This window comes from Hemiscyllium ocellatum, chromosome 28, assembly GCF_020745735.1.
Source record: "Hemiscyllium ocellatum isolate sHemOce1 chromosome 28, sHemOce1.pat.X.cur, whole genome shotgun sequence".
Classification (NCBI taxonomy): Eukaryota; Metazoa; Chordata; class Chondrichthyes; order Orectolobiformes; family Hemiscylliidae; genus Hemiscyllium; species Hemiscyllium ocellatum.
In genome coordinates, this window is record NC_083428.1 from 7,520,358 (window position 1) to 7,532,872 (window position 12,515).

At 42.2% G+C, this 12,515-nt stretch overlaps 1 protein-coding gene across 1 annotated transcript in view; it reads right to left on the minus strand.

The window, feature by feature from the left end:
- The window catches only part of LOC132829094 (insulin receptor-like), a 262,793-nt gene that overhangs the window by 19,223 nt on the left and 231,055 nt on the right, over positions 1 to 12,515 (minus strand). The window contains exons 11-14 of the mRNA XM_060846407.1: positions 8,610 to 8,884; positions 5,272 to 5,411; positions 2,142 to 2,307; positions 1,592 to 1,688 (exon numbers count right to left, since the gene is read on the minus strand). Of these exons, the coding sequence (XP_060702390.1) occupies positions 1,592 to 1,688; positions 2,142 to 2,307; positions 5,272 to 5,411; positions 8,610 to 8,884 (678 nt within the window). The remainder of the gene's footprint in view (positions 1 to 1,591; positions 1,689 to 2,141; positions 2,308 to 5,271; positions 5,412 to 8,609; positions 8,885 to 12,515) is intronic.

The window sequence follows — 12,515 nt, forward strand, 5'->3', positions numbered from 1 at the left end:
CCTCAGGTGACTGTCTGTGTAGAGCTTGCAAACTCTCCCTGTGTCTACGTGGGTTTCCTCCCACAGTCCAAAGGTGTGTAGATTAGGTGGATTGGCCATGCTAAATTGCTCACAGCATCCAGGGATGTGCAGGGCAGGTGGATTAGCCATGGGAAATGCAGGGACTGTGAAGGGAGGAGATGCTCTCTGGAGGTTCAGTGGGGACTTGATGGAACGAATGGCCAGCTTCCACACTGTATGGATTCTATAATTCTATGGCAGAGCAGACTTAAGAGTTTGGACGGCCAACTCATACTCCAATTCCTATACTCATTTGTAAGATAACCCGTGAAGATGAAAACCTTAAGACATGGGAGCAGATATAAGCTATTTGGGCCCATTGAGTTTGCTGTTCCATTCAATGAGATCATGCCTGATCTGATCATCCTCAATTCCACTTTCCTGACTTTTTCCCATAATGCTTGATTCCCATCCCGATTAAAAATCATTCTATCTCATCCTTGAATATACTTATGGTCCCAGCCTTGCTCGCATGTGTTATCAAAATATCTAAATTCTTAACACTAAAACTAAAAGACAACTGCGCTGATGGATATTTTTGGCAAGTAATGAACCATTCCTCTACCCTGACTCCACTAATTGGACGCCATTCTTTACACCTATTGTACTGCTGTGTATTTCCTGCATATCTGTTTCCAGGTTCATTCCGAATACCCAGGATGCTTGTTCCCAGGAATGCACATTAAGATTAACCTCTGGTGTTATTGGAGAGTCATCAACTCTGTGAAAGGACTGTTTCAGTTGCCTGGTTCTTGTTGATCTTCTAATACAAAAAGAGCTGTCAGTGACATGTTGCAGCCTAACACATTCTATCATCCAGGGTGCGTGTGGAGCAACAGTAAAGCTGGGGGCAGCTACCACAGAGGATCAATGGTGGGAAGTCACTATCTGTGGTGCTCCCACTCCTCCCCTCAGTACCCGGAGGGAAGAATCCTGGTAAAATCTCTCCGGAGTTTTGACATCTTAGGAATATTATATTTGTAATGTAGTGAGTCAAGATCCTAGGACTCCTTCCTCTTTATCACTTGGGACATACCCATACCACACAGTCTGTAGTAGTTCAGGGAGGGATGCACCATCTGCTGCTCAGTGACAGTTAGGACTGGGCAATTATTGCTAGTCTAGCCAGCAGCAGCCATGAAACACAAAAGAAAAAAGAAATATGGACAATATTGAAAGAAAGAGATTTGGTCTTCAGTTCATTCAATGTCAACTTTGATAAGTCACACTATGCATTTTTGGGGAAAAACGTTCTGCACTTACTAATCTGGTGCTAAGTATGTGGTCAAGGTGATGCTGTACAACAGCAGAATGGTGCTCTGAAATCACTACGTTAACTTGGCGTTTGCCTGCTCTATTGGTGCATCTCAGAGGCCAGTCTCTGACTTTGTGAGGACACAGTTAACTTCCTGAACGTTTAACAAACTGGAAGACCTGAAGCAAAAGTAAGAGGGAGGAGGACAATAGAAAAAAAGAATTTGAGAAATCCCCGGAGAAACCGGAGTTTTAACAGTCAGTCAATTATCCTTACCTTTTCTTCACCACCAAAAAGACAACTGGAACCAGAATGACCAGCACAGCAAAGAAGATGATTGGCCCAATTATCTTAAAGAAGTCACTGTCATGGTCTACAAGCACAAGAAGAAAAATTCAGTCTAAAGAGACCAGAACTTGGTTGGGGAAATATACTTTGTAATAATACAGAACAGAAGGAGAACCAGTGATTCTGCGGGATGAATTGGGAAATTCCTCCTGATTGAATACAGTGAATCACGAAGAGACTACAATTGCCCATTATTCATAATCAATCACAAGACCTCTTTAAGTTAATGCTTCCGATGATAACCAAGAATGAGATACAACATTATTTCAGCAATTCCATCATTCCAATCTGCCAGCATTGAGCACAGGAGACTGAACAGAGAACATAGTTCAAGGGACTGACTATCTTGCAGATGTTACTGGTAATCATTAACACTGAACAGTAGGAGGTATATCTCATTGTTGCACGATCGTGAAGTGTGGAACAAGTCAGGATTAAGATCAGATTAAGAAAGTTTAGCTTTCCTGAGAAAACTTACTGGTATTTGAATCTTGAATGCAGAAAGAGATTGGGTCTGTCCAGGAGCCATTTCCAGCCAGTGACGTGGCTCGTACTTTTATTGTATAGTTCCCAGGATGATGTACCTTCAGTTTGCAGCCATGCTCATGAAGGTACCTTTTACGGGACACACACTGTTGCATCTCCTACAGCAAGAAAAGAAATCAGAACATCGTTGTGTCTCAGAGATGTAGGAAGCAAGTGTTTTCTTTAAGCACTGTTATGGACCAGACCAGACCCCCTCAAAACATATTAAGGAGGCACTGTAGACCTTAATATTTTCTTATTTTAAATGTCAGGTTCTGTATTCCAGATGCAATTCAATTGGTGAAAATCCTTAATATTAAACAAAACCCAATTTATTCAAACACTATAGTTAAAATACAACAAAAGAAAGAAGAATTTGGAATAATTTAACTCTACAGAATTACTAATTAACTGTAGCTATTACTAATTCATTAGCAGGGGGATCGAGTTTAAGAGCCACGGGGTTATGCTGCAGCTCGATAAACCCCTGGTTAGACCACATTTGGAATACGGTGTTCAGTGTTGGTTGCCTCATTATAGAAAAGGTGTGGAAGCTTTAAAGAGGATCCAGAGGAGATTTACCAGGATGTTGCCTGGACTGGAGGGTATGTCTTATAAAGAAAGGTTGAGGGAGCAAGGGCTTTTCTCATTGGAGTGAAGAAGGATGAGAGAGGACTTGATCGAGGTGTTCAAGATGATAACGACATAGAAGATAAAGCCAGAGCCTTTTTCCTATAGCAGAAATGGTTATCACAAGGGGGCGTAATTTTAAGGTGATTGGAGGAAGGTTTAGGGGAAATGTCTGAGGTAGGTTATTTATACAGAGAGTGGTGGGTGCATGGGATGCACTGCCAGCAGTGGCAATAGATTCAGATACATTAAGGACATTTAAGCGACTCTTGGATAAACACATGGATGATAGTACAATGAAGGGTATATTGGTTAGTTTGAACTTAAGAGTAGGATAAAAGGTCGGCAAAATATTGAGGACCGAAGGGCCTGTGCTGTGCTGAGCTGTTGTGTGTTCTAACTGTTCCAATGTCGCATAAGCACACTCTTGGCAAAAAGGCAAATTCAGAAACAGATTCTCACATGCGGTTTCCCAATCCAGGAGAAAAGGATGTCAAAAGAAAATTTGAGAGAAATTTCAGAGAGAGAGAGAGAGAGAGAGAGAGAGAGAGAGAGAGAGAGAGACACAGAACAAAACAGAGCGAGCCACAGCATCGTCACAGCTTAATTAAAGCCATTCCAGTATCAAGACCGTCACATCATCTGTAGGTAATGGCAAAGTGGGCGGCACGGTGGCACAGTGGTTAGCACTGCTGCCTCACAGCGCCTGAGACCCGGGTTCAATTCCCGACTCAGGCGACTGACTGTATGGAGTTTGCATGTTCTCCCCGTGTCTGCGTGGGTTTCCTCCGGGTGCTCCGGTTTCCTCCCACAGTCCAAAAATGTGCGGGTCAGGTGAATTGGCCAAGCTAAATTGCCCGTAGTGTTAGGTAAGGGGTAAATGTAGGGGTATGGGTGGGTTGCGCTTCGGCGGGTCGGTGTGGACTTGTTGGGCCGAAGGGCCTGTTTCCACACTGTAAGTCTAATCTAATACAACAGCACGGTCTAGTTCAGACAGCTGGAAATCCTACTTCCTATAATGTATACATTATAAAAAAAAAATCAAGCATGCATGCAATTCCAGTTCAGTTCTTTTTTTTGGTCACATTTTTTATTCACACCGTGATATCAATATTTGACATTGTAACTGTCTATGCAAAGACTGAAAAAGGAACTTCCATATGAAAACATTTGTCTGTGGCATTTCAGATGTGGGCTCAGAGCAGTAAGTATTGCTGTGATCTTTCCAAAGTATCTCTTCCCATGGGTATTGTCCCTGATATATTAAAAACCAACCATGCAGACAATCTTTTAAAGATAAGTCTCTCATGCAATGTGGGTACCGTTGCAGGATTTAATGCCTGTCTCTAAACTGCCTTTGACAAGGTAATGGTGAGTCGCCTTCTCAAAAATATGCAGCCTTCGTGGTGGTGTTACACCGCAGTACCGAGAGGGAGAATATTCTGTAATTTTGACCCTCCAAGTGTGAATGAGCAAAGATCCATTTCCAGGTCAGCAGGGTTTGTGTCTTGCAGTGGGACTTACAGGTAGTGGTGTCTCCATGTGCCTACTGTCCTTACCTTTCTACCCTGAAGAGGATTTGGAAGGTGCTGTCAATTTTATTTGGGGAATTGCTATATGCTTTCTGGAGATAATACACAATGTAATAGGAAGGATGTTATTAAACTGGAACAACTGCAGAGGAAATTTACAAGGATGTTGCCTGGACTCAACAGTCTGAGTTACAGGGAGAGGTTGGGCAAGCTAGGACTTTTTACTTTCGAGGGGAGGAGACTAAGGGGGAATCTTATAGAGATATATAAAGTCATGAAACACATGGATAGGGTGAGTGCACTCAGTCTTTTTCCTGGGCTTGGGGATTCGTAGACGCGAGGGCATCAGTTTAAGGTTAGAGGGGAAAGAATAAAAGGGAACCTGGAGGGGCAACTCTTTTACACAAAGGGTGGTACACATGTGGAATGTGCTGCTGGTGGAAGTGGTTGAAGCAGGTACATGAACAACATTTGAAAGGCATTTGGACAAATGCATGGACAGGAAAGAATTTCAAGGGTATGGGCCAAGTGCAGGGAAATGGGGGGAGTGTGGACGGATATTTTGGTCAGCATGGGCCAGTGTGGGCCAAAGGACTTGTCTCCACGCAGTAGGACTCCATGACTTGCCATTGTGCATTGGTAATAGGGAGAATGAATGCTCAAGGAAGTGCCAATCAAATGGGGTGGATTGCCCTGGATGATGCTGAGCCTCTTGTGTGCTATTGGCTCAGGACAGCATTCCATCACATTTCTGACTCATGTCTCGTTTGGGTCAATCAGGCTGGTGGGAGACAGAAAGTGAACTAGCCACTTGAGTACCCATCTCCCAACCTGCACTTGTAGCCATAGCATTTATTTGGCTGATCCAATCAACTTACTTATCATTACACAATAATCGTGCTCAAAATGCTTCTCACTCACCTCAGAGTCTACAAGGCGCTTGTAAAGGACTTCATACAACACAATGAGACCATTTGGATTCTTTGGCTCTTCCCATTTGATGTGAACCACTTTGTCAATTACCTCGTGTGTGACTGGACCCACAATATCGTCAGCATTTGCTGTAGAATAAAATAAAATAACGTAACTTAAATCAACCAATAACACAAGAAAATCAGGTGACGGTGCAAACTGAGATGTGTAATATTGGATGACTTAGATAAATAAGCATGCTGCACAGCTCAGAACACCTCATATTGGAGAGATGACGAACTAACCCAAGTAATAGCAACCACCTTGAGTTTAAAACTTGTGCAATGTAGGAAAGAAGAACGAACGACTTCCATTTACATGGGGCTTTCTGCAACCAATGGAGGTCTCAAAGCACTTTGCTGTCAATTAAACCCTCTTTATGGTGTAATTACTATTGTAATAATTGTGTTCGTTCATGTGTGCACTGTAAGATCCCACAAACAGTATTGTGATAATCAGTTTCTGTAATGTTGAGGGATAAATATTGGCTGAGCACCCCTCTGTCTCACAGGCATTAAATCTAAACAAACCTCAAACTACTCGTCTTATCATCAACATCATTATTTGGCATAATTTTACAGCTCTTCTTCAGAAGTATGCCTTGGGACCTTTAACATCCACCTGTGGGAACAGACAGTCTCTCAGTTTACTGCCTCATCCCAAAGTCTGCACAGCTGACAGTACAGCACTCCATCAGTATTGCACTGGAGTGTTCGCCTTTGTATTGCACCCAAGTTCTGGGATGTAACTTGAAAGCACAAGGAGTAAAAGCAGGAATATTAAACAGAACTTACTGGACAAACTCAGCAGGTCTCACAGCACCTTAGAGAGAAAATGAGTTAACGTTTTGAGTCTAGTGACCTTTCTTCACAAAGTTCACTGGACTTGAAACAATAACTCTGTTTCTCTCTAGAGATGCTGCCAGACCTGCTGAGTTCCTCCAGCAATTTTTGTTTTTATTAAAACTTCCAGCATCCGTTGGTTTTTATTTTAAAAGCAGACTGAGTGCGATGAGAAACTATACATTCACTTGATTTTTTAATAAAGCACACTGCACATCCCATCTCACAGCAGCAGATTGCCTGGTGCTCAAGGGTATACACTGTGTCAGGTACTTGCAAGGGTACAAGGGTTCAAAACATTTTGAAAACTGTATAACTGGGGGTCTGCTTCTCGCGTAACAAAACCATGATCATAGATCTCAGTACACCGCAGCTAGTATTGGCTGTGTTTTATCACTAGCCTTCACAAAGAATAACTTCACTCAGATTTACACTTCAAACATTCAGCAGCACCAGTGGAACATGAGGGACAATTGTTAACAGAATAACCTCCTGTATTTGAGACCTCATTCAAACACTTCCAGGTGAACTGACAGCTGCCTCTCTCTTACAGCTGTCAAGTTGTCCATAGGGTAACACCTTTAAAGTCAGAAAGTCATGAGTTCAAGTTCAGGTTTAAATCTGGAGATCTGACTGCGTGATTTAGGGTAGAGCTCCCAGTGCAGTACTGAGCAAGTGCTGCACTGCCAGAGGTGCCCACTCATGTGGGAAAGGTTCCATGGCCACAAACAGAAGAGAAGCAGACAAGACTGCCCCAGTAGTTGGAGCCAATCTCAACGAGTAAAAAATGAGGTCTGCAGATGCTGGAGATCACAGCTGCAAATGTGTTGCTGGTCAAAGCACAGCAGGCCAGGCAGCATCTCAGGAATAGAGAATTCGACGTTTCGAGCATAAGCCTGATGAAGGGCTTATGCTCGAAACGTCGAATTCTCTATTCCTGAGATGCTGCCTGGCCTGCTGTGCTTTGACCAACAACACATTTGCAGCCAATCTCAACCAACATCACTAAACACAGGCTATTTATGTCAATGCTGTTTGTGTCAAAACGGTTCTCATGTTTGCTAGCATTTCAAATGTATTTATGTACATAAGAAATAGGTGTAGGCCATTCAGCCCTTCAAGTCTGTTCTAATGCTCAATAAGATCACAGTTGATCTGACTGCGAACTTAAGCCCTACTTTCCTGCTTGCCTCCTCATAGCCCTCAACTGTCTTGTCAGTCCAAAACTTGTTCAACTCAGTCCCGAATTTATTCAGAAACCCAAACCCCCACTGCTCACTGCAGCAGAGAATTCCAAACACTAAAAACTTCATCTCCATCTTGGATGGGAATCCCCTTATCCATAAATACAAATTAATTTGTTCACTCCTCAGATGGCCAACGTAGCTTGTGCAACACAACCCAATCACTAGTGGGCTGAACTGAAAACAAATTTAACATTTCGGGTTCAGTGAATCTTCCTCAGAACAAGGAATGGGTCCTGAGGAAAGGTTACTGGACCCGAAACTTTAGCTCTGATTTCTCTCTACAGATGCTGCCAAAAGCTTTTTCATCAATTTGTGTTTTTGTTTCTGATCTCTTGATTTGCAGTTCTATTGTTTTTTTTTAAAATTAACATCAGCATCAATTATAAAAATGGAACTAAGGCATTCAATTAAATTCAATACTTTATATCATTTTATATTGCTAACATTATTGACATGTCAAGGGTAAGCCCTTGTTGTGCAAGGCAATTCCTGTAAATTTTAACAGTGAGTGATACAAATGAGTGCTTTGGCTTTAATGCGTCTTATGATTATACTGCAGTTCGATTTATTCATGCACTATAATCCTTTGCCCACCCTAGATTTTGTGTTGGACTAACGCATCATGTCCACAAACATTAGGTTTTGAAAAAGCTTTGGTCAGAGTTTGTGTCAACATTGGTCACTATAAAATATTATTTCAACATTCCCTATACAACATGTCAACAGTTATAATGCACTTACAGTCAACTCTCACTGGATGGTTCTACATTGGAGTTCCTGACATCTCTCTTTTTCTCCCTATATATATATATGTAAAATCTCAATCTGAGGAAGGGTCACCAGAGCCGAAACGTGAACTCTGATTTCTCTCCATAGATGCTGCCAGACCTGCAGAGCTTTTCCAGTAATAGCGAGTTTTGAGCAGAACCACAGGAAATGACATCACAATCTAAAGAAACCCAGTTATATAAAGAGAGTGCAGGAATCATGTACACTGCTTCGCCTGAGGCCCACTGAAGATGCTACCAAGGAGGGTACTGAAACGTCTGGAAATGAACCTCCCAGCTCAGCGAGCAAACCTACATCCTTTTCCAGTAATTTCTGTTTTTGCTTTTCATATGTCAGTGACTGCAGACCACTCTCTTTCCTGTCACCTGAATAAAAATAGCGGGAAATCAAACATTTCTCTGTGCCCTACCTTCAGGCATGGTCCTTGCGCTGACGTAAGCTGCAACACTGCATCCTCCAGTTTCCACTTCATGGTTACATGCATGGATTTCAATGCGATATCCTGAGAAATGGCGCAAGTTGGAGATTACCAGGGACTCCTTCATCCACACCTTCTCCAACAATTTTTTATATTTCTCCTCGGGCCATTTTGTCGCAGACACATTACTCATGGAGCTAGACGTGGTCACATCCAGAGCACTGCTGTTTGAAAAGATTCCCAGCTCCCTACGTTTTCGCGAAGGTCTAAAACCAACGACAAGAAGGAGGCAGTTTAAAAACATTGCATTAACTGCTAAAAGTGAGCATAGTGATGGCAGTGGTGAGGAAGGGCAATGTAATGGCCGGAACAGCTTTAACAATTCATTCATGGAAAGAGGGTGTGATTGGCAAGACTGGCATTGATCCTTCACTGCCAGCTTCCTGGGCTATGTTATAACGGAATGGCATGAGAGGTCACTTCAAAGGGCAATTAAGGTTCAACATATTGGCAAGAGATTCAAATTATATATAGACCAGGTTTGGCTAAGAATAGGTTCCTTCTTAGGGAACATCAGTGAACTGGTTGGGTCTCTATAACAGCCTTATGGTCACTTTTATAAATAGGGACTGGTTTATTTTCATCTTAAGTTGAATTCAATTTCTCAGAACGTCATGGTAGAATTAGAACTATAAATCTCTGGACCTGACTAAACTATCATACCCAGGAAAATACAGGAAAGCATATAATTTAGTTTTGGAAGGGCAGGGAATAATGGTAAGTAGCCAGTGCAGGCATGTTGGGCTGAAAGACCTCTTTCTGTATCCCGTTAGTTGTGTGATTCTGGGTATTAACGTGACAGTATGCTATTGCTCACTGTAAGCACTGGATAACAAGTGAACGCCTGCTGCAAATGGCAACCAGGACCAAATATTTGCGTCTAGTCAGTAGAAGCAGCGCAAAATCTCAGGCTACCGAGACAAGACCCAGTCTCCTCCCGGCCGATCAGGGAATCATTGCACACTGCACACAGAAAGCAGGGAGCATGGGAATCCCTGGTTGCAGCGTCTCGTTCACTTGCCACCCTAACACACACACTTTGAAATAAAAGACAGGATTAGACTATTTTGGCTTGAATGAATTTATCACAGACCAACATTCTGCTTCATTCCCAATGCAGTTAACTTGCCCTTTTACGGGATGCCAGGCAGTGCCATTACTGCAGCTGTGCCGAGTGAATGAGGGACTTCCAGCGAGTGAGAACACAACAGCGAGGGTGCAAGCACATAAGTGGGATAAAGCAGCACGTTAAAGCCTTGATATCCTGCAACAGCTTAACCTGCCAGCAGCAGTCAAAAATCAGATAATCAAATGGGATTATCTAGACATACAAATCGAGGAACTCAAAACCAAAGCATAGTTGTCTGGATATTTAGAATATTCAAGGGCAGTTTTAAACTTTCATGTTAAAGTGCTATGGGGTATAGATAAAACCAGGTCACCACAACGCATTGCAATGTTATGTCCATTGGCACAGTGTCCCCTATAAATAGGAACTATTTCGGTTTCTGGAATTTATTTAATGTTTGAACTGCAAAAGCATGTACACATTTGCACATGTCACTGCCTCATAGATTATTGGCATGTTGCATTAAACAATGCAGCATTTAACCTTGACAGATAGATCAGGACTTTGCCAATAGCTCAAGGTCAAGCCAATAGTATTGGTGTGGACATCATTTAGACCCATGGGTCTCACCGAACACAATTCTGATACTTTGAATAACTTCAGTGATCTAACTTGAAAAACAAACCTGCCAGGCTCTCTCTCCCAATTGCTAAACATCAACCCTTACTGAATTGAGCACAAATATATCAAGGGAAGATTGGGTTGCTGTGGCAGGGATAGAGATTCCACCATTATCAATTTTCCTCTCTGAAGTGGAGGCGTGTAAGACTGCAAGGCTAACAGCAACACATATCAAACGGACTGACATCAATTAGGCAAGCTACAGTGAAAATTGTTCCCTTGTGCAACACTTTCACTTAGCGCTGCAGGTCTAAGCACTAATGGTCCCTGGAGGACAATGTGGGATCTCAATGGCTTTGCTTGTTTCAATATCACGGATGATGAATATTCACTTAGCACGGGTACCAAAGGTGTTACATGTACAATACCAGTCAACATCAACAGCAGCTTGACTTGATTAAAAGCATCTTTTTAAAACAAAAGATTATCAAGAAGTACCAATAAAAATTTTCAGCCCTCTAGATTCAATATTGAGTTCCACAATTTTAAATCACAACCTCTGACCTGATTGTGTTCCAGGTTATTTGACGGTTTATTAATTTTTCCCTCCTATTTCTCTCCCTACTCCTTTACTTGCCTTTCAGTCAGTTCAGCTGTGCAGCTATTCCAGATCCTCAACCCCTCGATCCATTACCACTTTCTTTGGCTTTGCACGATGAAGCCTTTTGTCATCTAACCTCACCTGCTGTACGCCCTAGGACAGATCTGCCCTCTTCACGGACTTAACACCCTCCTTCCTATCACTTGTTAAAAATCTATTATATCGCTGACTTATCCTGGCTGTGATGAAAACTCAGATGTGAAACTCTATGGTGAAGCCTGGCACAGACTGGAGTTAAGGCCGAGTGTGGACTGCGTTTAAAGGACTGTTGTTCTGAACTTTGTATTTCTCTATTTTCTAATTTATTCCTAAGATCTGTCCTACTTGACTTCTTACTTCTTTATTTTTCCTAAAAACTAGTACTGAAGAATCTGCCCCTCGGTACCTTGAACCCAAGATGATGCCATAAATGGCAACTTGTAAACTTTTCATTCAATTCAATTCAATTCTCTCCACTGATGCTGCCTGATCCTGCTGTGCAATTTTTAGCATTTTTCTGTTTTCATTTCAGATTTCCCACACCTGCAATCTTTTGCATTAGTCGGAAGAATTTCGGATCTGCGTTTTTCTTTCAACAGCTCGCTGCAACCTCACACATGGTACCCACAAACTTCTAGCTTTCACCCCAGCTTTGTTGAGTTTGGTCAATTTAGTTTCAGTCATAGAGAGGAGCACTCCCTCAGCACCCCACTGTGATGATTGTCATTCAAACGCTTCCATGAGAAAGCACAAGAAAATCAAGGAACAAGGACAATCAAGCCTGGATTTGCTGCACTTTCCATGGCTAATCAGCATTTGTAAAACCCACTTCGGTGATATACTGGAATACATCCTGTAGCATGTCATTAGTTATAGCAACTGCAGCCAACTTATAACTATCACAGCATTCCAAAATCAATTAAATTCTTATTGAAAAGCAGTCATTGTTGTAACATAGGAAATCACTCCTTGCACAACTACTTTCGTGGACAAATGTGCTGTATGTGCTCCTGTACACAATGTCTTAGTTCCCACTGTCACACCCGCTGTGTATCAATACCTTTACCGGCATTATTTCTTATATTTGCATTAATACTGGAAACTACCGAGGTAAACGGGTCACAATGTATTTACATCCTCTAAGCACAGACAGTGCTGTAACATAAGACCATATGACAAAGGAACAGAAATTAGGCCATTCGGCCCACCAAGACCGTTTCACCATTCAATCATGTCTGATAGGTTTTTTAATCCCATTTTCCCACTTCCTCCCTGAAATCTTTGATCTGTGCGGCAATCAATAACTTATTTATCTCAGTTTTAAACATGCTCAGTGACCTGGCCTCCACTGCTTTCTGTGGCAACTATTTCTATATATTCACCACTCTCTGGCTAAAGAAGCTTCTCCTTATCTCCATTCCCTTTACTCTGGGACTGTGCCCTCAGGTTCTCACCTTTCTACCAATGGAACTATCTTCCCAAAGTCCACGCTCTGTCCAGACCGTTC